At 48.9% G+C, this 27044-nt stretch overlaps 2 protein-coding genes across 5 annotated transcripts in view; both read left to right on the top strand.

Moving 5' to 3' along the window:
- The first annotated feature begins 1425 nt into the window (after positions 1-1425).
- SNUPN (snurportin 1) lies at positions 1426-14479 on the top strand. Of its 3 annotated transcripts, none has more exons than XM_043493750.1 (9): positions 1426-1526; positions 4843-5008; positions 5913-6060; positions 6837-6941; positions 7344-7440; positions 8199-8296; positions 8504-8581; positions 9984-10064; positions 13431-14479. In XM_043493750.1, exons 2-9 carry the CDS (start codon positions 4851-4853, stop codon positions 13758-13760), a joined length of 1095 nt encoding a protein of 364 aa, XP_043349685.1. In that variant the 5' UTR covers positions 1426-1526; positions 4843-4850; the 3' UTR covers positions 13761-14479. The 3 variants fall into 3 exon arrangements, with proteins under 3 accessions (XP_043349685.1, XP_038274096.1, XP_043349683.1); XM_038418168.2 differs by lacking the exon at positions 1426-1526 and adding an exon at positions 1782-1980; XM_043493748.1 differs by lacking the exon at positions 1426-1526 and adding an exon at positions 3127-4405 and having other exon boundaries at positions 4847-5008.
- Positions 14480-19136: 4657 nt separating this feature from the next.
- Positions 19137-27044, top strand: part of PTPN9 (protein tyrosine phosphatase non-receptor type 9) — a 50434-nt gene continuing 42526 nt past the window's right edge. Inside the window, exon 1 of one of the 2 annotated variants that reach the window (XM_038418166.2) lies at positions 19137-20246. In XM_038418166.2, coding sequence (XP_038274094.1) covers positions 20124-20246 — 123 coding nt within the window. In that variant the 5' untranslated portion in view covers positions 19137-20123. The remainder of the gene's footprint in view (positions 20247-27044) is intronic. The other variant, XM_038418165.2, reaches the window with a different exon arrangement.

Here is a 27044-nt window from a genome sequence, read left to right as displayed (position 1 = left end):
CACTGGAGGCCCAGGATTATGTTTGCTGTGTATTTTTCCTCCTGCAAAGGAGCATATGTCTGTGGTGCTGTACACATAATAAAGTAAAGAAGGGCAAACCTGTGGGGAGAGGCATGACAGGCCAAATTTGCTTTAATTATGACTCATTTAACTTGCAAAAAGAAAAGGAGAACGTGAGCTGTAGCTCACGAAAGCTTATGCTCTAATAAATTTGTTAGTCTCTAAGGTGCCACAAGTACTCCTTTTCCTTTTGCAAATACAGACTAACACAGCTGCTACTCTGAAACCTGTCATTTAACTTGGACATTTATTATGAATCATTATTATTATTCCACTTTTGTGGAACCTAGGGCACATCACTGTCTCTTCCCTGAAGAGTTCAGCCTATGGGCCAGATCCTGAATGTTCTTATGCACATGAGCAGCCTTGAGTAGTCTCATTGACTTCAATGGGAGAACTTGCACAAGCAAAGCTACCCAGGTGATTAAGCATTTGCAGGATGAGGCTCTATAAAATGAACCAGAAATGGGACACATTAAGGATGCCAGGGTAAGTATTATTTAGGTCTCAATCCTGCAACTGCTTTAATGGCCGAATTCTATTTTTTCTTTATAATGTCAACGAGTAATATGCTTATTTTTAAACATTTCTTTCAGATTTGTATCGATTTAAATGTTCACAGATGCAGATTTTGGGAGGCTTGGATGATGGGTGGGAAGGTCAGACAATTATCTAATGACAGTAAAGGCTGAGGTTCAAAAAGAATGCGCTAGAACCCTTGAAACACAAACTGTCAACATCGCATGTCAAAATACCCACATTAAAGATCCTCAAACACAAGTTCTCAAGCGCCATTCGCCTCACTTCACCTATCTGCAAACTCCCATCATGCTGGATGGAAATATTGTGTCGGCAGTTTGTGTGTGCGCAGTGAAGTGGACAGTTAGTGATCACAGGTTTCAGAGTAGCAGTCGTGTTAGTCTGTATTTGCAAAAAGAAAAGGAGGACTTGTGGCACCTTAGAGACTAACCAATTTATTTGAGCATAAGCTTTCGTGAGCCACAGCTCACTTCATTGCAGTGATGAAGGCCTACCTTGCTTGTCACCATGAAAGGTTTTCCTCCTTTCCCCCCCCCCCCTTGCTGCTGGTCATGGCTCATCTTAAGTGATCACTCTCCTTCTTACAGTGTGTATGATAAACCCATTGTTTCATGTTCTGTGTGTGTGTCTGTGTGTGTGTGTAAATCTCCCCTCTGTTTTTTCCACCAAATGCATCCGATGAAGTGAGCTGTAGCTCACGAAAGCTTATGCTCAAATCAATTTGTTAGTCTCTAACGTGCCACAAGTCCTCCTTTTCTTTTTAGTGATCACAGTGTAACCCCTTTCCAAGCCTATTTAAGCTGCACCCTTGGCCTACTCGCGCGCCCGAAGAGATTTAGGTGCTGGAACCCATGGGCGTCAGGCGCCTGAGCACGTCGATGGGTTTGCAGGACCGGGGCCTGACGCGGCAAGCGCCGTGGGGCCAGGTCACAGCAGCCGCCGTCGCGATTCGCTCCCGGCGGCCCAGGCTCTTCTTTTCGGCGACCTCTCCCCGCAGCCACCGGCGGCAGCACGGGGCAGGGAGCGCTGCGGCGTGTCTCCGCGGCTGGGCCCGGGCAGCGCCCTGCGCACAGCAGCCCTCTAGGGAGGGCGACGCGGGCACCCCCACTTCAGCGCGCTCCGCGGAGTAATTAGCCGCGGAAAGCCCCGGGAAGCGGCGGCTCCGCGCCCGGCCCTGTCCGTGCTGGGCCTAAGCCCGGCCGCCCTGGGCTCCGGCGCGACAGGCCTGGCCGCGCGGCCCGGCGGAGGCTCCGCAGGCAGCGGGGCGGGGCCAGGCACGCCGGGCAGGAGGCCGCTCGGCCCGGCCGCAACCCGCCTCGGCGGCCTCGTGACGGCGGCGGCGCGGCGCGGCTCGGCTCGGCTCGGCTGGAGCGCGGCCCGGTGAGCGGAGCTTCGGGCTGGGGCGGGGCGGGCCGGGCCGGGCCGGGCCGGGCTCTGCTGCCCGGGGCTCTGCGTCCGCCCCGGCCGGCCCTGTTTCTAGCCCCGCTCCCGTCTGCCAGCCCCTGATCCCAGCCCCCCATTCCCCGCTCCGCTCTCCTCCCGTCCCTCCTTCCCCCCCCGCTCTCCTCCCGTCCCTCCTTCCCCATCCCTCCTTCCCCCCCCCGCTCTCCTCCCGTCCCTCCTTCCCCCCCCGCTCTCCTCCCGTCCCTCCTTCCCCATCCCTCCTCCCCCCCCGCTCTCCTCCCGTCCCTCCTTCCCCATCCCTCCTCCCCCCCCCGCTCTGATCCCATCCCTCCTTCCCCCCCCGCTCTCCTCCCGTCCCTCCTTCCCCGTCCCTCCTTCCCCCCCCCGCTCTCCTCCCGTCCCTCCTTCCCCATCCCTCCTCCCCCCCCGCTCTGATCCCGTCCCTCCTTCCCCCCCCCCTGCTCTCCTCCCGTCCCTCCTTCCCCGTCCCTCCTTCCCCCCCCGCTCTCCTCCCGTCCCTCCTTCCCCATCCCTCCTCCCCCCCCCGCTCTGATCCCATCCCTCCTTCCCCATCCCTCCTCCCCCCCCGCTCTGATCCCATCCCTCCTTCCCCCCCCGCTCTCCTCCCGTCCCTCCTTCCCCGTCCCTCCTTCCCCCCCCGCTCTCCTCCCGTCCCTCCTTCCCCGTCCCTCCTTCCCCCCCCGCTCTCCTCCCGTCCCTCCTTCCCCCCCCGCTCTCCTCCCGTCCCTCCTTCCCCCTCCCTCCTTCCCCCCCGCTCTCCTCCCGTCCCTCCTTCCCCGTCCCTCCTTCCCCCCCCCGCTCTCCTCCCGTCCCTCCTTCCCCATCCCTCCTTCCCCCCCGCTCTCCTCCCGTCCCTCCTTCCCCCCCCGCTCTCCTCCCGTCCCTCCTTCCCCGTCCCTCCTTCCCCCCCGCTCTCCTCCCGTCCCTCCTTCCCCCCCCCGCTCTCCTCCCGTCCCTCCTTCCCCGTCCCTCCTTCCCCCCCGCTCTCCTCCCGTCCCTCCTCCCCCCCGCTCTGATCCCGTCCCTCCTTCCCCATCCCTCCTCCCCCCCCGCTCTGATCCCATCCCTCCTTCCCCATCCCTCCTTCCCCCCCGCTCTGATCCCATCCCTCCTTCCCCATCCCTCCTTCCTGCCCCTGCTCTCCTCCCATCCTTCCTTTCCCCCTACCCACCCCCTGCTCTGATCCCATCCCTCCTTCCCCATCCCTCCTTCCTGCCCCTGCTCTCCTCCCATCCTTCCTTTCCCCCTACCCACCCCCTGCTCTGATCCCATCCCTTCATCCCCATCCCTCCTTCCTCCCGTCCCTCCTTTCCCCCTACCCACCCCCTGCTCTGATCCCATCCCTTCATCCCCATCCCTCCTTCCTCCCGTCCCTCCTTTCCCCCTACCCACCCCCTGCTCTGATCCCATCCCTCCTTCCCCATCCCTCCTTCCTCCCCCTGCTCTCCTCCCGTCCCTCCTTTCCCCCACCCACCCCCTGCTCTGATCCCATCCCTCCTTCCCTGCTCCCTTCATCCCCATCCCTCTTTCCTCCCCCTGCTCTCCTCCCGCCCTCCTTTCCCCCTACCCACCCCCTCCTCTGATCCCATCCTTCCCCCGCTCTCTTCATCCCATCCCTTCTTCCCTCCTCTGCTCTCCTCCTGTTCCTCCATTCCTCACTACCCACCCCTCCTCTGATCCCATCCCTCCCCCACCCCGTTCATCCCCCTCCCTTTCCTCCTCCGCTTTCCTCCTCCCACCCTTCCTTCCCCGCTCTGTTCTCCTCCTTCCCTCCATTCCCCACTACCCACCCCCTCCTCTGGTCCCATCCCTCCCCTGCTCTCTTCATCCTCATCTCAGCTGTCTCCCATCCCACCCCTCCATTCCCTGCTACCCACCCCGCTCCTCTGATCCCATCTCTCCCCTGCTCTCTTCATCCCCATCCCCACTGTCCCCCAACCCTCCTTCCCCACCTCTGCTCTCCTCCACCCACCCCCCTCTGATCCCATCCTCCCAGCTCTACTACCCCTTTCCATTCCCTACCCCTGTTCCCATTTCTCTCTTCCCGCTCTCCTTCACTCCCACCACCACCTCTATCCCCCACTCCCTATTCCCCTCTCCTCCATTCACCCTGCTCCACTTCTCCCCTCATCTCTCCATCCCTCTCCCCTATAGAGCCTCAGTATGGTCCAATTTAGTGGGCTGGGCATGGGGACTCCTGGGTTCTGTTCCCAGCTGCATCTCCTGAGCCCACATTTCCAAACTTTCATTGTCCTCCATATTGAAGCACCTAATTAAACGATTGGGTGTCCCAAGGGGCTGAGTACCAAACGTAGTCTCCCATCGAGATCCATGAGTGGCAGGTGCTCAGAACTTCTGAACTCTCTTCACCTTTATGTAGGTGCCTGACAGTGTTGGCTTTAACCTCTGTCCCCACAATTTCCTGTGATGTGGGAATGCTATTTCCTTATCTCCCTGGACTGGCTGGGAGAGTTAATTAATATTTGCACACTGCTTCGACAATGTAAAGAGTTGAGTACTATCCTGCCATCTCTCCTGGCCCCATCGCCAGCTCTCCTCTTCCTTCTGCTAAACCCTCTCCATCTGTGTCTTGGGCTCCCCTTCGTTCTGTTTGTCCCTCCCCACCCCCTTTTCCTAACCCATCCTGCAATCCTTTCAGCTGGGTTGTAAAACACCATGTTCTTTTCCTCCTCTCCAGCCAACCATTCTTTCTGCTTCCTTTGCTTGCTGAGGGCCTGGGGAGCCGTCCCAAGCTGCTCAGGCGGGAGGAAATGAACTCTGCCTAACATTCCACTCAGTTCGCTTTTTCTCTCCCAGATAGTAAAATGGAGGAGTTGAACCAGGCACTAGCTTCCAGCTTCGCAGTGTCTCAGGACCTGAACAGCACAGCAGCCCCTCACCCCCGACTGGCACAGTACAAATCCAAGTACAGTTCCTTGGAGCAGGCGGAGAGGAGACGTCGGCTCCTGGAACTTCAGAAATCGTAAGGGTCCCATGACTGATGGCATTTTCCCCTTGGCTGGTGGTCCATTTAAAGCTACTCTAGGGACTTGTCTCTGTCTGCCCTGATCTTATAGGCCAGGTGTTTTATCAATGGTGTTTTGATATGTGGCATCTATTCCCTGTAGTGTCCTGTGAGTGTGAAGGCTGGCCTTGGTGTGCTCCAGCACTTACCCAGGTGTTGGCATATTTGAAGGATGGAACTAGTGCTATCACGTATAGCTGCTGGGCTGGGAGATTGGGGGAGGCTGGTACCAGTGAGTCAGGAACGGTCCCTTGGTACTGCTGTGAGAATGTATAGTTGCTTAGAAGCCACGGAGCTAGAAGGAAAAACTCCACATGGCGTGTCCGTGTGCATAGCCTATATGGCAGTTTGCATGGAGGGGAGGGGAGAGCATGCACGGGAATCGGAGCAGATGGAGAGTGGGGCGTCCCTGTGCCATCTGGGAACGTGCTCTGAGGTGCAGCTTTGAGGATGACCCGCTTGGGTTGCTTATAGCTGTGTCTTCCCAGAACAAGAATGCTCTGTGATGGGATGTGCGACTGCTGTGTGTTCTACTCATGCTTTGGGTATGTTAAGGCAGAGGCCAAATAACTCCAGCACTGAGCTGTGCAGTGGGGGATAGATGCCGGAGCTCCACAACCCACAGTCTGTTGTTAAAGTTAGAAAACAGTTGTTCTGGTATTCTGGCTGGCTCGTGTGTGGATGGTCTCAAAGGGCACAGCTGAGAATCCTCATTGGCTACGTGTATGATTCCCTAACAAGCACATGTATTCAGCGCCTTGCTCACTGGTCTCAGGCGCAGCATTCCAGGGTGCGTGGGAGGGCGGAAATGGCCATGGCTCCTTTCAGAGAGGGAAGTGGGTTTCTCTGTTCTCTCCTGCAGTAAGCGATTGGACTATGTGAACCATGCCAGGAGACTGGCAGAGGATGACTGGACTGGAGCTGAGGAGGAGGAGGAAGGTGAAGATGCAGGCAATGAGGATATGGACGTTGACGTGGGCAAGAAGTTGCCAAAACGCTATGCTAACCAAGTGAGCAGGGATGCATAGCACAGGGAAATGATGGGCCTGCTACTGAGAATGAGAGTGTGCATGTGTCTGTGTGGGAAAGTGCACGCATGGGGTGAGTGTGGCCTGCATGCAGGGGTGAGCACTGCGTACATTCGTGCACAGTGCTTATAGGCAACAGGTGAAAGCTCATCTGCAATCAGGGCAGAACTGCAGGGTTGGGGGAAGTGTGTGTGAATGAAAACTGCAAGGATAAGTATGTGTGGGAGGATGCCCAATCCAATGGTGAAATTTTAGTAGGGATGGTATGTAAGATAGAGTGAAAGTGTTTCCCAAAGTAGCAACACATTTCCTTACCCCTGTTATAAATCCACTCTTATAAATGTTTTCACTGACTGACACCAACAGCTTTCAATTCACTCTGAGACCTTCTGTCATTCCCTATGGGACTGTTCAGTGCTATTAAAAAGAGGTCAGATAGCCACGTAGGTGTCCATTTAGATGCATGGGGCTGTGAACTATAAGTCACCAAAGCAGTTCTAGGCCTAGTTGGAGAAAGCAGGACCATTATTTGTGTTTCTTGACCTCTAAGTATTTGTTCAGTTCTCAAGTGTCGTCATGAACAGCAAAAAGAAAAGGAGTACTTGTGGCACCTTAGACGCTCACGAAAGCTTATGCTCAAATAAATTTGTAGTCTCTAAGGTGCCACAAGTACTCCTTTTCTTTTTGCAAATACAGGCTAACAGGGCTGCTACTCTGAAACCTGTCATCATGAACAGTGTTGCTATGTAACCCTACAGCTAATGCTATCAGAGTGGCTGATTGATGTCCCCCCAGATCTGGAACAAGAATGGATCCTGGTGATGTGTCCCATGGGGAAAAGGGCACTGATTGTGGCATCCAGGGTAAGAGATCATAGTGTGTATCAACCACACAAAGCACAGTAGTGGAACTCTGTGTGTGTGCACATGTGCGCCCGTCCGTCCATCCTAATAAAATCAGATATTTGTCCATGAATTCTGGTAGTCCTCTTCCTGCCAACACTGCAAAAAGCCCGATCCTGCTCCTAGGGAAGTTTTGCTACTGATGTTAGTGGGAGTATATCTAAAATCATCTATGCTGTGGGGCCTGATTTCAATACAGTGGTCCCCAGATGCTATTAAAATACAGTCCCATCTTGTAAGGTACATGGGACAAGTCTGGGGTTGTACCTGGATCTGTGTTTTAAAGCCTTGAGTACAGTCAGACCCGTGGCTTGCAGTGTAACAGCAGCAGGGGCAGTTTTGACTTTCTCTATTTCCCTGCAGGGCTCCACTGCAGCTTATACCAAGAGTGGATTTTGTGTCAACAGGTTCCCCTCCCTCTTGCCAGGGGGAAACAGGCGCAATTCGGCAACTGGAAAAGGTAATGATCTGAAGAGGCCTTCAAAATCGGTATGAGAGACCTGGCCTGCTTCTCTGTGTGTATTTAGTCATGGGCTGCCCCAGCCCAGCAGGACTAGGCTTTCCTTGTGGCTAGAGGGTAACCCACCCTCCATGTCTATCCATTTACATCATTATGTGAGATGTACGGGGAATATTTTGGGTATTTTTTCACTATTTTGAGATCAGTTTCTCTGGGAGAAGTGTGATATTGGTTGAACTCAGGCTCACAACCTCCACATCCTTTTCCCACTTAAAAGCCAGAGCTGTCTCTGTGTTAACACAAGTCCCTCTGCACTGGTAGGCTGTCTAGTATTCCCATGGGTAAAGTGTGTGTCTGTGTCCGTCCCTGTAACTTGCCCTTCGTAATATTAAACGAAGTTGCATTGATCCTGTTATTTAAGAGGGGTTGTGAATGCATGGACGTCTTTTCCAGTGGATCCATAGCTTCCTCATTACAGTTTGGTTCCTCCGCCTAGCAGTCTGCCCTGCATGTTCACTGACTCCAGTCAGCAGAATGGTGTCTTTCCTGTGCCCCTCCGAGCAAGGTCAGTGCTGGATTCTATTGCAGTAGCTTCCAAAGCTGGAATGGGAGCGAAGATTGCTCTGTATGTTGTGCTGTGTTGGGCAGAGTTCTTCCAGTCCAAGCCGTAGTAAAAGTCCTGATAGTGTCAGAGCTGTAATATGTAGTCCTGAGTCGATAACACTCCATGCATGGATCACCTATGTTTGTATGTACAGACTACACGATCTTGGACTGTATCTACAGCGAAGTGAACCAGACGTACTACATCCTTGATGTGATGTGTTGGAGGGGGCATCCTGTTTATGACTGTCAGGTACTGGACCTTTCCTCGCCCGAGCCAGTGCATTCAACCCCCCTCCTTACTGGAGGGAGCCTCATTGTGTCATTTGTTCTCTGAACTGTGTCAGATATCGGGGATTCAGTGGAATCTGCAGTAGGTGGATGCCATGAGGCACCATAGTAGACTCCCCAGTGTTTGGGATGGATGATCACTACCCTGTGTGTCTTCTCCCTTCTCCAGACAGATTTCCGATTCTACTGGCTTCATTCTAAGATACAAGAAGAGGAAGGGCTGGCAGAGAAAAGCAGAATTAATCCAGTAAGTCCTTTGTATCCAGAGCGCAAGGAGAGTGTGGGTTTAACTCTCCTATTCAGAATGGGCTGTGTTTTGGTATGATTGGTTTGATCCTCCACATGTCACCACTCAGTCACTGAAATGTTCTTCTGATGAAATGAGATACACATTCAGGATGTAAACAAAACATTTTAAAAACACTAAACCTGCACTTTCCACCTTAAGTGCTGGAGGAGATCTGGGCTGCAGGGTATTAACTGACTGCAATGCCACTTTTAGTCTCCCTGACTGAAATGCAGATGTAAAGGAAAACCAGCGAGGTTTCCCCAGGGACAGCATTAGTGTGCATTTCCTCTCCGCTAGGAATCCTCTTTTGATGTTAGAAGAGAGCCTCACCTGCTCTCAACAACTTGCTTTCTGTCTGAGGGGTCGAGTTTGAGGCAGAACCAGAGATTCGTAAAGCACCAGCCCTTCCTTTACTGAGCTGCGCTGAATGCATGAAGTTGAAAGGACTGAGGCTGTGATGAAGCCAGTTTTTGTGCAGTACAGTGCCCTCAACTTCCGCTGACTCCAATGAGAGATGATGACAACACATCAAAGGCCCCTGATCACTGAGCTGTTATTTTGAAAAGTTGTTCCTGAATACTCTCACTCTTGAAATCCAGGTGGGCTACTCTTGAGTTTAAAGTTAGGCATGTGCTTAAGCACCTTGTTGACTGAAGATCTGTTCCCTGTTCTATTAAAGTGCTTACTGCTGCATATGTGAGCCATGGTCTAAAGGAGGTTTTAAAAAAAAAACCAAACCCTCCGCCAGCCCAGGTCTCTGCTGAGCAAACAGAAACATGGAGCTTGTTCCTATAAACACTTGCTACGAGGTGTAGTGCTCACCGCCACGAGTAATTCACTTCAGTAGGGTTTTTCAGTGGGAAGTATTGTACCCAGTAGTAAGTCTTTTTAGGATTGAACCCATAGATTGTAAGCTCTTCAGAGCCGGGAGTCTGATTTATATGGTGCCATGCACCCCTGTGGGGCTATGAAACTAGTAACTGTAAACCAGGCGGAGCTAGTTGTGCGATCAGTGATATGCTCAGAGAGCAATTTGGGGCAAAACTCACTGCAGGCATAAGTGGGCACGTCTCTGTTGATTTCACTGGATACGCATCTTATGTCAGCGGCGAATATGTTCATCGACATTCAAGAGATGCTACTTGTGCTCATGCTGAAACAGGAGTAACAAAAAGATCATTGGGCTGGTTTTCAGAAGTGGTGGGCACCTGCATGTACCATTGACTTGAACTGCAGGTAATCGGCACCTCTGAACAATTAAGTCCTGTCGCTTTATCTCCAGAACCCAAAGCTTTGCAACACTTAGATGGCCAGTGGAAGAGAATGCACTAACTGCTTCAATTCTCTCTTACTCTTTCAGTTTAAATTTGTGGGCCTGCAGAGTTTCCCCTGCACCGCAGAGAGCCTATGTGAGGTGCTGGCCATGGACTTCCCCTTTGAGGTAAGAGGGCTTTCTGCCTTCGGTGGAGGGACTGGGAACTTGGGACCATGCTGTGGCTCAGTAACAACAGAGCTGTGTGTTGTATAGGGGCTTGGGGGGCGGGGGTGGTGGCTTTAAGGATGTACTGTAAGGAGAGAAGCTGCATTTGGGGCAGCATGTCTAATTTTACTTGGGAATTGTGGCTTCTGCAGACATGCTGGAAGCCAACTCAGCTGCAGCCTGGCTCTCATACAATGGACCAACAGTAAAGGATGGTCTCATGGTTAAAGCGCTAAACTGAGACTCAGGAGCCTGCAGTCATTTCCCACTTCTGCCACAGAGACCATGTATTACCTTGGACAATTCACTTCATCCATCTGCATCTTTTCTCCATCTGTAATCAGGGATAACCATACTTCCCTGCCTTGTGTGGTGAGGACAGATTCACCTGTTTCTGAGATGTTTAGATGTTACAGTGGTGGTGACCATATATGAACCTAGATAGATAGGGAGACAACCACTCTTCTCAAGTACCCCAAGCCAAATGCCTCACTGACTCTCAACTGCATCTCTTGAGATCTCTAGGCCCATGTAAGCAATTACAACAAATGCAGACTGAAACATACTGACAAGCAAATGCTAGATTTGCTGGTAACAATGGACTGTCTGATGCCTTCTTGTTAAGGCAAAGATAGTCATCAGATTTGGTCAGCAAATCTGAGTCCTCTGAATGGCAGTGCCAGGTCTTGTGCTGGAATTGTACTAAGCAAAGAGCAGAATGCACAGAACACCTATTAAGCCTTTATGATTTTTCAGCCAATAGGCTCTCTTGACTGCTGAAACTTGAAGAAGCTGGCAGCCTCAGGGACATTTTTGGCCAGAAAGCTTAATTCTGCCTTTAGACATCTCCCCCTGGAAAAGAGCTGTAGAATGTAGAATGTAGAACCCCACTGAAAGAGGAGTAGAAAGTACCAGGAAGACACTGAAATTCTCAATAAATCCAGAGAGGGAAATTGAGTCTTTCAAACTCTCTCATGTACCCCAGTCACAATTTGCCCCCAGGTTTCCAGCTGTGAAAGGCTAGTGCATCAACATGCTGGGTCATCAAGCTGACTCTTGTCTAATTTGGCTCTAACTGTAGCTCTGAGTTCTCTTCCTAAGCCAGTACTGACACAGAAATAGGTCACCAAGCATTCACTAAAGAAAACTGAATGAACGACTGTGTTAAATTTGCCACCAGAGGGAGCTCATGAAGTCCCTGTAATGTAGCATGGATACCATCCATGGGACAAAAATAATTAAAACTTGCGTAAGGGCTGCAGGTGGACCAAGCCTTCTTATGGACTGCATCCAGTGAAAACCAAATGAATTTGCTATGTTTGGCTGCTTCAAGAATGCAAAGGTGAATTTTCCCCATTCGTTAATTATGGAGAAACATATAGCGCTCATGCTATTTGAATGATTTCTTGAATGTGATGGCAGTGAGTTTAGCCAAATTTTTCAAATCCCTGTCCCTGAAGTGAAGCTTCTGACCCCAAATTTAGGGCCTGATCCAAAGCCCAGTGAGGTCAGTGGGAGTCTTTCTGTTGATTTCAATGGGCTTTTAATCAGTCCACTGGCCTCTTAAATAAAAGTGATTTATGAGTCTGTTTTTCAGAGATGCTGAGCCTGCACAAATCTGATGGAAGTAATTGAAAATCCTATTGAAGTCAATTGGAGCTGCAGGAGCTCGGCTCTTTGGAAAATTACAAGCTTCTTTTACTTAGGTGTCAAAGTCTGAACCTAACTTGAGGCACTCAAGTTTGAAAATGTTGGCCACAAAAAAATAAAATGCCTCCATGCCAGTTTCCTATCAAGATCAGTCTTGTCCAAACAGTAACATTAACCTTCTTTCTGAATTGGCTGGCGTCAGGACAGTGATTCAGTGTAGAGACAGACAGCCAATTAAATTGGCTGGAATGAAAATAGAAACTGAAATAATTTACAGAAAATACTCTTGAGAGGACATGACTTGTCTCGATCTATCTGATTCTTGGCCCAGCTTATTGAGACTCTACCCATGTGCTGCAATCTTGAAATAAAAGGAATGCAATTGAAGGAGCTTCCCTGGGTCCCTACCTAGCAGAGTCCCAAAGTTACTTAAAGACTCTCTCCTACTTGGGTGGCTAGTATGGCCTCTTATTGACAGCTTGCTGTGCATTATCTGGAACGTATTACATGTGTCCGCATGGCAAAGTGTGGTCACGGCAGGAGCTCCCTTTTCCCGAGTCATCCCTTACTTCCCCCATGTGTGGGTTTGCATTCGGAATATTCAGGGATCTTGCCCAAGCATAATATGAATCTCATTGCTTTGGTTCATGTTTGATTAACACAGAAGTCCCCGTCCATGGGATTTTTCTGCCAGACCCCCCACAGTGATCGATAACCAAGTAATCCTCTCTCTTCCCCAGTTATTCTGCACAGCGTCTTTGCTCACACACAAATTGCCTTTTAGAGCTCAATCGGCTTTGCTAAAAGGAGCCCCCCCACCCCAAACATTAAGAAATCCGAAGGTAAGGTCTAATCTGACCAAGTGCACCTATGGGAATCAGTGGAAGGGATAATTGAAAATCCTTAGTGTGCAGGGTAAATCTAAATGGAAAAGAGGCTAAAAGGTAACATCAGCCAGCTTCAGTGCTTGAATTGCAGTGGTAGCAAAAGGCTTAGGGCCTGATCCTTCAAGTACAGAGGATCCTTAACTGCCATCGATTTGAGTGGGAGATAAGAACATTCATTACCTCCGGGATTCATTAAGAATTTATCGAGCATGAGGAAGCTGAAGGAACAGGAGCAGAAGACAGATCAGGACTGCTTGGCATCACTGCCTCTGACTAATCACTTCCAAGATGTCCTATTCCTTAATTTAAAAACAAAACAAACAAACAAAAAATGCTGAAATGTTCTTTCAGTAAGGCTGCTTTATTAAAAATCAGCTTGAGTTTCTTCAGTGCAGGAGCATAGCAACCAAACCAAAACCACTGATATTAGCTGCTCAACTGACATTAGCCTAACTATTTGTTGTGTTTCTCTAATAATCTGATGGACGTGACCCATTCAGCATTTAATTGTATTCCTATCAAAAGGGGCGCTAATCTGATAGTATTGGAACTCTTCGGTTTCCACTTTCCTCTTCCTTCGTTTATCTCATTGTCTGAAATAATCAAATAAAATGTCTGGTGGTTTTAGCTTGAAAGTGAAAAGAGATCAGTAAAGCTGGGAAGCATCAAAAGTCAAATGTATTTGCTTTCAGATCTGTCTGTGTGCACACTTACACCTGAAATGCCTCTGTCCCCTGATGTAAATGCTGCCCATTCCGTGTATCTCTCTCTCTCTCTCTGCCTCTTACAGATAGATGGGCTCCTTTTCTACCACAAACAAACACACTACTGCCCTGGCAGCACCCCACTGGTGGGCTGGCTCCGACCCTACATGGTATCAGACATCCTTGGGATGACTGTGCCAGCTAATCCGCTAACTGCCAAACCAGACTACGCCGGGCACCAGCTCCAGCAGATCATTGAGCATAAGAAGAGTAAAAAGCTGGCAGGAGAAGAGGGATGCTTGAGCTCCAAGGAGGTGGCTGAGAATGGACATTATGAGTTGGAACACTTGTCTACCCTTTGTCCAGCAGAATCTCCCAACAGCCAAGTTGAGACAGCAAGCCAGATGGAGAGCTAGACTACTGTAATGGGATGGTTTTATTGAGAGGGTGAGGGGCCACAGCGCAGCCTTCTCGTTTTCCATTGCTGCTCATACTGGCTGGGAGGAGGATAATGATGATCATTGGATGGCTCTGTTTTAAGTGCCTTTAAGGGAAATAGGTCAGCTTTAACACAGTTTTTGCAAGGACTGTCAAGTCTGTGGAGATGGTAAGGTTTAGTCCTACCTGCTGAGGAAACCTGCTCTTGGGATTGCAGCCTGTGCCAAACTGCATGGTTACTCATTTAGAACCTGATCCTGTTCCTATTGAAGTCCATGGCAAAACTCCATTCTCGGAGCAGGATTCTGATGCCTGTTTGTAAACTGAACACCAAATACCAGGCCGCAGACACACCTTACTAGGCTGAAAGTCGGGGGCATTTCCACCTCCAATCCAGTGGTTTGCACTTAAGGCCTTTTCAATGAAAGTTTTGTGGTCAGTCTGATTCTAGTTTCAGAATGTTGCACTATAAGTCTAAAATCTGAAGTCTTTATGTTTGACACCCACATGTTACTGAGAAACAGAATTTCCTTGCATCAGACCAGGCCCCTGTATCCAAAAATGGCTGTGTGCAAAAAGAATTCAGCATAATTTTATTCTCTGACCCTTTTTTTGCAGTAGGGGAAATGCCCAAGTCAGGCTGAATTTTTTGTGTGTGTGTGGTTGAATGTGTAGAATAAAATGTTTCACAGAACAATTAACTCTTCAGTCTCTCTTATAGTATGGATTATCATTTAGATAACTGGTATCTTTTACATTTGTATGTAAAAATTGGTTATTTTTGGATCAGGCACTTTATAGCACTAACTGAAACCAGGAAAATACTATGTATGGTTGAGTTTCACAACTCTATCAATGCACCTTAGTCCTTATCTCATGCTCTCGCTGCTATTTCAGTCCCAGCCCTCTCTTGTATACAGACTTTCAACTGCATTGATATGTACCAGGGTATGTCTACACTTGGTACTGCAACAGAAGGGTGTTGTCTGTTGCTATATTAAACCAATCTCCTTGAGAGGTAGCAGCTAGGTTGATGGAAGAATTCTTCCATCAACCCAACAGCTCTGTGGTAAGGGTTAGGTCAACATAACTACGTCCCACAGGGTATGAAGTTTTTCACAGCCCTGAGCCATGTAGCTAGGTGATCTAATTTTTAGGTAGATCAGGCCCTAGTTTTATCATTAAAATGAGTATCTGCTAGGGTGAGACCACCAAACTCAACTGACTGGTTACCCAAACTAGGTTTTCACTGGGGATAAAAGGCCAGTATGCTAACCTACAGGTTTGAACTCTTTATTATGTTATGCAGACAGCAAACGAGTTATAGTTCCAACCAGCCCACTCAAGTTAAAAGGGGTGGCTGAAATTTCATACTATAAATACTACTGCAGGTGATGTACCTGATTCTCCATGATGATAGTTCTGCTTGGTTATGAAGAGAAATTGCATTATGTACTGTAGGTGATGAGCACCCTGGTACTAGGAATGATTCTTTATGTGTAGACAGTAGATCAATTTATATACTCCCCCACCCACCCCCATTTTCCCCAGAAAATGCTGGCTTCTTTGCCAAGAGTGTGGGTGGCTTGTAGTGGTTTGATTGTACAGCTGATATTGATAATACAAGTGGGCAGCAGGAACTGTAATAACTATACTGAAAACTTAGCATGGAAGAGAATGTTGGCCTATTATCCCCCTTCATTCACACACATAGGAAATCATGCCTTAGGTGTGTGAATGAATTTGGTTGTTAACATGTGGCTTGAATATGCTACAGACTTCTTCAAACTGCTGTTTATTATTTATTAACAACTTGGCAGATGGGAGGGCTGTACTACCTCCCCCCCACTTCCCTGCACAGTGAAGGATGGAGAAAGTATGTGAGATAATGAGTGTCCTAAGACCTGCTGAAGCCTAAACCAGTGACAGGCTTATGAAAAATACTGCTGTTGCTCTCTGTGAATCTCAGATTCTGATGGCAAAATCCAACTGGTTGGTGCAAGAGTCACACTGGAAGCCTGGGCCCCTAATCAGGGTGCTTTTCAGATGCAATAAAGTGGTAATTTATTTAATCATCCAGAAATCTGAATCTAAGGCTAAGCATCCCTGGCTGCTTGCTTTGGGAAGGCGAAAGCTGCAGCTCCGGTTACTATCTTGTATGCTGTCCTTCACAGAGCTTTCCAAGGTCCTCCAGCAAAGAGGGGAGTCATCAGTATGAAATACAGTAGGAAGAAAAAAGTTTTTTTTCTGATAGAAGGGGGAAACTGAAACTGTCTTTATATGTTGTAGAGGATCCCTTGCCGATAGTGCTGCATAGTTCTGCTTTAAAAATATTAGCAGACTCCAGGAGTAAATCTTTATGTTACAATTAACGCTGAAAATGAAAGGGTGTGTTTGAGGAGAAGGTGTTAAACAAAAGTCCCTGGCTGCAAAGCATTCTGTTTCCATAAACTCACAGCTGTTGGGTGAGATGCTGGTAACAGAGCGCTCTCCACCCTGCTCCAGGTGGAACAAGCAGCTGCCTCCATTCCTTGTATCTGCAGTGGCAAAGTAATTTATTGCCAGATGCAACAGGAACCTGCTGAGGCAGTGACAAGGACATAGCTGGGAAAGTGGGGAGAGCCTGTGAGGATGTAATGCCAAAGCCCAGTATAGCAGAGCTAGCCAAAGTGTGGCCTGAGGGTTTCTAGAGGTGTGCTCATCTTTAGTGTGGAGAGGTGGCCTACAATCAAGCCCCAGCTCAGAGCTCTGTAAGCTGGCAGGATCTTCAGCCTCCACAGGCCTCGCTTCCATGGAAAAGATGGAGATAGCTGCCCTGTGCTCCATTTTCCTGCAAGTTAAATACCAACCCTCCGGCTGCAGGCAAGTTGCCAGTGCAGCCCTTGTCAGCGGAACAAAATGTCCACCCCTGCCACAGCCACTGAGGCCAGTTGGGGTATAGCTTTCTGAGCAAGCCCTGTTGCAGTACCCAGACATGCCCTCAGAGGCAGTGTGCAGCGATTAGCATGAAAACTGCTCTGAATCAAAGCTCTGAAGACATTTTTTTAAAAGCCCTTTAGCACTCGGCTGTCCCACTCCCCACGAGCAGCAACTACTGTTCAGCTATATAAGTAGAACTATCTGCCCAGACTTTAAAGTGCCTGTCACTGAGGTAGATCTAGTTAATGGATTCGAGGAAGTGGTGACCACCCTCCCTTTCCTTGGAAATGGGACCTGTAACATGTTTGTTGTGACATGGTGAAATGGTATGGAAAAAAATTGCGACTGCTGATTTAGTTCACGGCTGGTCTTGTTCCTCTACAAGGGAATCAATCATCTATCTATCATTCTAGATATGAATATTGTGCATATCAGTGTGTAACTTACACAGTGTAAGTGAACTCAAGAGGAGGATTTTTGTTTCTCTCCATCAACCTCTAAGCCAGTGAGAAATTTAGTAGGTAAATATTTATTTTTATTTCATATATAATAGGAGTGACCACCCCCCCCCTCAGAACATGCTACAAGGAGGAGGTGTGGTGGATCTCTTTGACCACTGCTTCTTGTGGATCCTGATATGTCAGGCAATTGACAAATTGTGTCACTCCGACCCCAAAGTGCAAGTGCCAGAGAGGTCAGTGTAATATACAGCACAAAAATCACCATTAAGAGCCATTGGTGGGCAAGGCATTATACACTTGGAAGACCAGGCCCCTGCTCTGAGAAGATGAACATCTATGACAGATATTATTTACTTGTACTGTTGTAGCTCCCAGGAGCCCTAGTCATGAACTTGAACTCTGTTGTGCTAGGTGCTGTACAAACACAGAACAAAAAGATGGTCCCTGCCCCCAAATAGTTTACAATGTAAGTAAAGACAATGGATTGTGGTAGACAGGAAAGGGGAAGAGATACATGTAAACAATGGGAAAGTACTAAAGCTAAACTCTTGTAATCCCAATACTTTTTAAAGACAACGTAGTCTATCTATCTGCATTGTCTCTATAATGGCCAGATGCAAGAGTGGGAGTTGATAAGAGTGAACTAGGGGAAGCTCTCTGATAACTGGTGAGGGGTGATCCTCAGGGATGTGGAGTAACACAGATCTTGGAGTCTGGGCCATGTCAGATCTTGGACTGCAGAGACTGCAATAATCTACCCTAATCATTTCTCTTTGTGAATGTATTGGAGTGCTCAAGCAAGGAATTAAAAAAAAAAGAAGCAAGTATATTCTGGAAGAGAATTTGGATGTGAGGAAAACAGAAGGGGAGATTTACTTTAAAAACCGTAGTTAAATCCAGATTGGATTACAGGAAACAGCCACAAAGCAGGCATCTGAAGTTGAGATCAAATGAGCTAGCTCTTTAGGCCCAGCATGAATTTCCCCTGACCAGCCGTTCTTTAGTTTCTCATGACCTTCCACTCTTTCCTCCTCAAAAGGCACTTTTTCACATCTGTTCAGCTCCAGGGGAAGTAGGAAAGGAAGGTGGGAGCTCTAGTGTAGATAAGGTGTCAGCAATCACTGCCATTTTAACCACCATGTCATGTAGATTTGCTCTGGCTTAGCCAAAATGGTAGTTAAAACACCAGTGGCTACTGGACTGTTGTTTACTCCATGCTAGTGCTCTCAGGGCTACTACCACAAATAGGGCTGCACTGGAAGGAATAAGAGTGGGAATTATTTTTTGAACAGAGAAGGGCAAGGAGGCCTTTTAACCCTACGTGTCATTCACCTCCGCACCCATGGGGCTTACTTGAAGAAAGCATCCATAATTGTAAAACATACTATATTTACCCACTCAGTCACACTGTCTTTTGTTCTCTTCGTCTTGCTCATCACCCCAGCATCTGAGCACCTTTTGTAATTCCCTTCCACATTCCTTTGACTGCATGTTGTTTATCTGTGTCCCCATCCTGCCACTGGATCCCCTCAGGCAGATCTTTCCACCAGTGATCTACAGGGGTGCAGGAGCCCCACCTACATTAACCTGATTGCTGGATCCAGGCTTTAGATTGTGTGGGCTAGTTCTTGCAAACAGCTGTGCCCACAGTGTGCCAGGCACTTTACAAACACATAAGAGAACAAAGGTCTTTTGGGGCAAGCATGCTGTTTTCTGATCTAGCTATAATGTGCTTGGTAGACTAGAGATGATAGGGAAAGAATTTACACCTCATCTGGGTCACTTATAGACAATGAGGGAGAGGTTGTTGAGCTAATGGACTGTTCACAGATATGCAGAAGTTCTCTTGCAAAAGGGTGACTTCTGATATCCTCTGATATCCTCTGTCTGCAAATGCATCCGATGAAGTGAGCTGTAGCTCACGAAAGCTTATGCTCTAATAAATTTGTTAGTCTCTAAGGTGCCACAAGTACTCCTCTGTTGTATGAATCTCTCTCCCTCCCTTCCCTAGATTCCTCTTTCTGTTCCTTTTTTGCCTCCTCCGTGTATCTCCCTTTCCCCAATGGATAGCTTCCTGTTTCTCCTTCTTTTGGAGGAATGCCTCTCTTCCTTCCCCCCTCCCCTTTCTGCTATGCAGATCTCTCTGCCTCCCTCCTTCCCTTAGATTCCCCTCCCTGGCTGTCCTCTGCCGCTGTTTGTGAATGAGACTCAGTTTCTGAATGGAGTTGCTGGGGGCTCTGGCTGGCTCACCAGGGGAAGCGGTATTGGCCATGAGAAGGGGAGGGGGACGGGTTTTCTTTGCTTCCTTCCTCCCTCTCTGCTGCTTTTGAGGAATAAGGACTGCGAGACAGACAAGCGAGAGATGGAGGCTGCAGGAAAGAGCTTCGTTCTCTAAAAGGAAAATACAAACGAAGAGAGGGAATTGATGGTCTCATGCTAACTATAGTCAGGAAGCAACAGCAGGGGGATCTTGCAAAGGCAGAGAAGAAAAACCCAGGCGGATTGAGGCACAGTCTGGAGAGATTGCAAGCAGATTTTGTGGGGGGAATGAAACTTCCAGAGCAGCTGGGTTTTTTACCCCCCTCTTGTGTGTGCAATTTTCTGTAACCTGCAAAAGCTCTTATGAAACCGAGGAAGAAGTAAAAGAGCCTGAGGTTTGAAAAGAAACCAAAAGAATCGTTGCAATTTAAAAGGGAACAAAACCGAACTTTAACTTATTTTTTCTTTCAAGTTGCATCAGCTTTTCGAGGGAAGGGATCACTGCATTAATCTTTCTCCCTCCAAGTGTGTAGCTAATCTACAAGAGAGACTAATGGGTGCTCCCTGGGAGCTCAGGAGCAGCGTCCCCAGCTGAGCGGGGTGTTTGAGGGGCCCCTGGCTGGGAGGGTGGCCAGCTGCCCTCTCCGGGGTGTTGGCTGGGGGACAGGGGGCCGGTTTGCTGCTTTTGAGTCAGACTGGTCGATGTTTGAAAGCCCTGGTTTAAAAACTCCAAAGGAGCAGCCGCCGCCTCCTCCTCAGCAGTTTGCAAGCAGGAGGAGCTGCGGCAGCAGGATGGCCGCAGAGCTGAGCCCGGAGGAGGAGCAGGTAAAGCCGTACCCCCACTCCGGGCGCCCCAAAGCAGGGCGGGCAGGGGGTGGGCGCGCGCAGATCCGACCAGGGGGATTCCGGGGGAAGGGTCTTGTGGGAACAGGCAAGTGGGGGGCACATACTGCTCCCCATCTCCCCAGTGCTTTCTCTCTGAGCTCTGGAGATGTGGGTGCTAGCGGGGGGCTGGTGCCTCGAGGGGCTGGATTAGTGCCCCCGGTGCCCCCCACGTTCGCTACATCCCCTTTGTTCTCCCCTCTCCGCCTTGAACTGGGGGGCTCCCCAGCCCTTCCGATTGGGAAAGGGTCGTGGTGGGGGGACCCCATAGCCTAGCCTAGCCTCCCTTCCGGGGAGCTGGTTCCCTTCCGGCGGTCCCGGGGCTCTCTCCCCTAGGGGTATTATCCCCTCCATGGGAAGCAATGGGGGGATCACCCCGATTTGGGGCCGGGGGCTCCAGGGTGTGCGGGGGCGGGGAGGAGGCGGCTCGGGGATGGTCTGGGGGAGCCGCGGCCTAGGCCCCGGCCTGGTGGCTGGGCCCCATGGGGACCCCCAGCGCCCCCACCCCATAGGGCTCCACGCAGGGGGCGCCGCCCCGCCCCAGGACGAACAGCGCGGGGGGAGGAGTTGGGGGCCCCCTTGTTCCGGTGGCAGCCGCCGCCCAGGGGCCCGAACGGCAAAAACAATCGGGACCATCCACAATCGCCCGTAGCCCCCCAGGTCCCCCGTTGTGCATGGGGTGTGTAGGGGGACGATGGGGGGCCAGCCCCCCACTAGGGGCTGCTGTAGGAGGGCTGAACCCCCAGCCAAATGGGGGCCTCAGTGTCGGACCCGGCGGGGGCAGGCCCGGGGTGTTCCTGGGGTCTCCAATCTGTGCCCCTTTCCACCTTTTATCCCCCCACCCCACCCCCAAAATCATCCCGACCCTTTTTATTCTTTTGAGTGGGGGCGGCGACGTGAAACTGAAAATTGTGCAGAGACGTTTCCCCCTCCCTTCTCCCTCCTCCTCCTTCCCGTAATGTTTTAGGGAGTGGGGCGGGCGAGAAAAGACTCAACTCTCCCGCAGACCGTGTGTCCCCAGCTGCTCCAGGGGCTGCTGCTCAGTAGAATCTGCTTCCTGTCCCCGCCAGCTCCCGAGAGATTCCGCAGGGCAGCTTGTGCTCAGGGAAGCTGGCATCTCTTCCTGGGCCAGCCTGTGTGTGTGACCTTGGGAGGGAGTGGCTATGTCTTTGTGCCTCAGTTTCCCCTTCTGCAGAATGGGGCTGTCCACCTCGTCAGGTGTGCCGCGAGCCTTACTGGATATTTGTGAGGTGCTGCCCGCCCCCCCCCCCACCACCACCCCCGGGCTGTGGCAGTGGTATGAGGGGATGACTGGGATTATTGCCTCACCCATTTTAAACTGGGACCACCCCCTTTTCCTGTTTTGCCCTCTTCACTTCACTCTCTCCAAGGATGGATTTAAGATTTTATGCTTCCCACGCCCCATTCCTCCCCGTGACGTTTGTATCTTCCTGTCACTGGGTTGCATCACTGCAGGAGGATGTTGCATACTTATAAATATAGGGACTGTGCTGTGAATTTTAGGGGGGGTGGTGTTAATTTAATCCTGGATATGAGGGGAAGGTGGGGAAAGCTGGTGGGGATGGGTTGTGCTGCTGATTCAAGCCAGCTCTGATTTTCCCATACTCCTGTGCTCTTTAAAGATGAGAACTCTTGTAGTCTGTATCTTTAACACTTCTGTGTCCACAGCTTCTGCCTGCAGTGCCTGGCTCTCTCCCTTTCCCGTACCCAGCTGTCTTCGCCCCCCTTCCCCACCTCATTGTTCCCACTCTTCTCTGCTACCATTGTGGACTCACAGCAGCTCCTTTTTCTGCCCAAGCTTAGACCAGTGTCCTCTGAGCAGTCCAGAGTGGTCCTCAGTCCAGCCAAGGATCTATCTCTATCTGGTATTCCTGGGAGCAGAGGAAGGGAAATGCAGCTTCCAGCATAGATCTATAGATCAGATCTGCTTGGTTTGGAGCTGTATAAAATCCAGGGCTCTGCCAGGTTCTGGTTTCAGTAAAAAGAAAGCCCGGTGCCCTGCACTTGCAGTGAGCTCCAGGCAGGCAGGTAGACCCATTGTGCTGAGCCCCATTGAAGTGGCATGGGTCCTCATGGACATTCATTACGAGACCACTGGTCATTACAACATGAAGTCAGCCTCAGCAACTGGCTTCTGTATAAAATCAGAGTAAAACATGATAGCTAGGTTTTAAACAGTGGAGAAAGGGGCCTGGATTTTTTTTTTAAAGATATACTTTGCGTTATATTTTAAAAGTGTCTTTAATAAATCAATCCTCAGAACACCCCTGTGAAGTAGGAATTGTAATCACCATTTTACAGCTAGGGAAACTGAGCCACAGAAGGTTTGAATGACTTGGCTCAAGGTCACAGGAATCAGTATAAGAGCTGGGACTAGAACTCCACAGTTCCTAGCTCCTGAGCATTCACCACAATGTTCTCTCTCCTTATAGATCACATGAAAGATTTGTAGTGATGAAATCTAAGTGAGGTTAATCAGATCCCATGCAGGTTGTTCCTGCAGGGGTCAGATAGGAATTAATTCCCATTGTCACATCGTTGCACAACTTGTTCAGGGCATTATTATTATTATTATTATTATTTATTATTTTGGTCATCTTCTGAATCCTTAATTAGTGCCTCCTGTCTCAGACAGGGTGCCAGACTTGAAAGACCAGTGCTCCAATCTGATCTGGCAGATCTTTTGTTCATAGATTCATGATTCTAAGGCCAGAAGAGATCAACTAGTCTGAGCTTGTGTATAATACAGGCCAGAGAACTTCCCCAAAATAAATCCTAGAAGAGCATATATTTCAGAAAAAAACATCCAATCTTAATTGAAAAATGGTCAATGATGGAGAATCCACTCTGACCCTTGGTAAATTGTGCCAATGGTTAATTACCCTCACGTCTTACTCCTCCACTATCTCTGAGTTCCTGGCTGGTTCATCACCTGTCTAAACTTCATATTCTCTTAAAATATCATGAATTGCTCTACATATCAAGATGATTCTTGGGTTATTATTGGTAAAGAAACTGAAGTAGACATCCATCCTATGTAAAACAGGGCTCCACCTTAAACTTGATGTAGATTTCTTTTTGTTAACATCAAACTCTACTGTTGTGGAGGAAGCCTGGTTTGCACTGAGAGTCACAGGTAAACTCCTTTATCCCAATCTCTCTGGTGTTACCAGATTTGCCTGTTGCTTTGGGATATGCTAATTTATTAGGGTTACTCTTCTGTGGAGGGGGGAGGTTCTGTAATTCTATCAATATACTGCTTGTCACTTGTGTTCTCATACGGAGGTCTACTTCTCCCGGCTGCAAGTTCCCTCCCAGTGGAGCTATCTTGCAGGACCTGAGTTCCCCAGGGCTAGGTTCTTCCAGCCCCAGAATCAGCCGGACGGACTCGCACATTAACAGAGCGCGTCTGACAGGACCTGGTTAATCAGCACTCCCAAGCTGACCCCTTATATGTCCCTGAACTCAATAGGGTGGGTCGAGCAACGCTTCCAAGCTGTCACTCTCATATGCTCTTGGACTCAGCAGGCTGGGTCGAACAGAACCTCCAAGCTATCACCGTCCTATGCCATGGGCACTGCACTGCAATAGAGCACGCCTGAGCAGGTTGGGTGAAGCAGTACTTTAAATCTGCCACCCTCATATGTCCCAGGTTCAGCATGTCCCTATCCCCACTTTCACATTACAATAGTACTGGTAGTAACCCACTTGATGAGCAAACCCCACAGAATTTTTGGGCGCTGCAGGGATCTTTAGCTTAGGTATGAGGAGCGTTGCTGCAGAGCGAATGGGGAAGCCAAAAACCATCCATGAGGGGGAGAGGGAGAGAGAGAGAAGCTATCAGCTTAACCATGAGTTATTTATTGCCAGGTAATAACCATACAAGGGGCGCCAAACAAACAAAACAGTTATAATATTAAATCTAACTTAAATTTGATTATAAAAGTCAGGTTTAGAAAACTGTAACTGATCACACAAGTCAGGGTCAGAAGGCTATACCTAGGGAGAGAGGGTTGGGTTCTCACCGCTCCGTGAAGCTTGAATTGATCAGGGTTCCCAGGTGGTGGTGGTGGTGGTAACTGAGGGTCCGGAGTGCTGGAGACAGGCAAAGCCCTCAGCATAATCAGTCAGAAGAAAATGAAGTCCGAATGGAACTGATGCAGATGTTGGATACAGGCATTGGAATGCTTACTTGAGCATGGGTAGGGGTTTTTGTAGGGAAAGAACAACGGTTCAAGGGAGAACGCTAGATTTGTTTATGGATAAACTGATGGCTCAAGGGAGTATACCAACGTTGTTTTGTTAGGCTAGACAATGGGAGCTAATCATTCCTGGCTATGCGCGGTGTTCCTTGGAGGGAACTCGCAATGCGATTAGGGAGCTTCACTATTTTGGATACCAATAAAGGATTTATTACTAGAATTGGTCTGATAACTACTGAGCTGGGTGTGTGCAGGTGTGGGTTCATTAACATCTGGAGCAGAGATCCCCGGTCATACAGTGCTTCCCTCCCTTTTCTGATCCCAGAGTTTCATTTAGTTCTTGCCTTGGAATCTCTGTTCTCCATTTTGTATGCTAATGGGGATGCCTCCCTGTCCCATCTTTGATGCAAATATGGCTAGGGGAGTTTCCTTAATCCTGTCATCCTTGTCCGGAGGGGTTTAGGTGTGTCTTCCAACTGCCATTTCGTTGCTTTTTGTAAGTCTTTCTTCTGATTGGCTTTGGTTCAAGCAGAGGTTGTGGGTGGGGGGGAAGGTCTTTCATGAGTCAGACAGACTGGAAACTGTGCCCTCGTTCCCCAAGAACACAGAGCTGATAGGTAACACCGGGGAGACATCTGAAACCTTTGTTTACTAATGTTGCACTGAGGAAACAGAAACAAATACAATACTCATGGCTCAAAAATCCAAGCAGAGGCCTTTAGGGGGAAAGAACTAATGGTTCTTCTGATGGGGGGGGGGGGAATTCTTCCAGTTTTGACCTTGATAGTTTGTCTAAAGATTTTATGCTAAAATCCTGTATGCTTGTTTATTTTCAAGAGCCGGTTACACAACAGTCAGGGATGATCTAGATAATACTTAGTCCTGCCATGCGTGCAGGGGACTGGACTAGATGACCTTCCAAGGCCCCTTCCAGTCCTACGATTCTATGATTTCTGTGCAGTGATCTATGGATGCTGTTTAGGCTACAGTAGAAATGCTGGATAGTGCTATCATTGCAACCCATTCTCTCCACCTGTCCTCATATAAATGGATATTACCATTTTGATCCCCTCAACCCCCCAGGATTTCAACCTTCAACCTCCCGTTAGTTTGGAAGGGTTCTAGTCTTCCATGTCACCTCAAGCAAACAAGCAATAGGAACTGTTTATATGACCAGTGCCAGCTTTTAGTTCTTTCCCAGTGTTGCTGCTATTCCGGATGCATGAATCAGTATGTGGGGACAAAATATTCTTAGCTCTTTTCTCTGAAAAAGAAATGCCCACTGCGGTCAAATAGGGGTGACATGGCACACTGGAAAATGAGGTAGTTGCAAAGAATTGTTCAGTCGGTAAGGACTGGAGATCTCTGAGGTCTTGTCCACTAATGTAATGTGGATGGATCAGAAGTGCTAAATCCATTATATCCTGATGTAATTTGTATGGAATAAAATGATCTCCCAACTTTTTGTTGAGAAGATAGTGGGGTTCCTTGATGTCACTGGATACGCCATCCCTGAAAACGGGTGGGCTGATGGGCCAGGGCTGCAACATTCAGTTGCACAAATGTCAGGCAGTGCAATGTTTTGAGAGTTATTGATGCTTTTTTAATTCCACCCTCTTGCAACGAGGGACTTCTGACATAACCACATAAAAGCATGCAGTGATTAAAAAATTCTGTGGACAGTTTCACTTAAAGCAATATTGTCAACTTAATAAGTCAGAATTCTTTCAGAAAATGTTACCTACTGCTAGAAGTAACGCTTAAGGACCTGATCCTGCAAAGACTTAAGCACGTGCTTAATTTTAAGTATGTAAGTAATCCGAATTGAATTCAATGGGACTACTCACAGTGCTTAAAGTGAAGCATGTGAATAAATCTTAGCAAGATTGGGGCCCAAAATTATGCTGATTTAAAGCATCAAGAATGATTCCTCCCCCTACCCTCCCTTGTCATTTGTTTACTTTGTGAATTTGAGCACTTGGGTCCATAGTAAGTTTTTTATTGTTTCCCTTGTAGGGTCAGTTTCCCTGTTTGTTTATGTGGGTCTTTCACAAAGCAACAGGAAAAGACAAACTCTTAGAAAGGGATTTTCTGGAGCATTCAGTGTTGTCCTAACTCTGCTTCCGGTGAAGGCACTGGAAGTTTTATCACTTCAGAGTGGAGCAGTTAGACTAGCGCCGTGAGCCCTTTGAAAATCATACCCTTGGCTAATATTAAAACATAACTGCAACCGTGACAGTTGTCAGGAGAACTGAGGACAGGTGGATTGGGGAGACCTGAAATGACTTTACCTCCTATTTAGACATTGATTAGATTTCAGGATAATGGTGTCCCTTTACAAATCTAGGTGAAGGGGTAGTTTCTACATAAAAGAACATAGCTGCAGGCATATCACCTCGTGCTATGAGCCTGCCATATCTCACCAGCTAAACAGGGTCAGCTTTGTTTAGCTAGCACTTGGGTGAGACATCTTAAGAAACATCCATGTGCTGTCTAAAGTGTTGTTGATCAAGTTGGT

Source organism: Dermochelys coriacea, chromosome 10 (genome assembly GCF_009764565.3).
Source record: "Dermochelys coriacea isolate rDerCor1 chromosome 10, rDerCor1.pri.v4, whole genome shotgun sequence".
NCBI classification, from domain to species: Eukaryota; Metazoa; Chordata; order Testudines; family Dermochelyidae; genus Dermochelys; species Dermochelys coriacea.
This window is presented reverse-complemented; position numbering and strand designations above follow the sequence as displayed.

What these genes read in the sequence shown, in the direction of transcription:
- SNUPN (XM_043493750.1), top strand. Translation starts at nt 4,851, where the DNA reads ATGGAGGAGTTGAACCAGGCACTAGCTTCCAGCTTCGCAGTGTCTCAG. An exon ending in CTCCTGGAACTTCAGAAATC is followed by an intron (nt 5,009 to 5,912) that starts GTAAGGGTCCCA and finishes TCTCTCCTGCAG; the next exon opens with TAAGCGATTGGACTATGTGA. An exon ending in CCATGGACTTCCCCTTTGAG is followed by an intron (nt 10,065 to 13,430) that starts GTAAGAGGGCTT and finishes TGCCTCTTACAG; the next exon opens with ATAGATGGGCTCCTTTTCTA.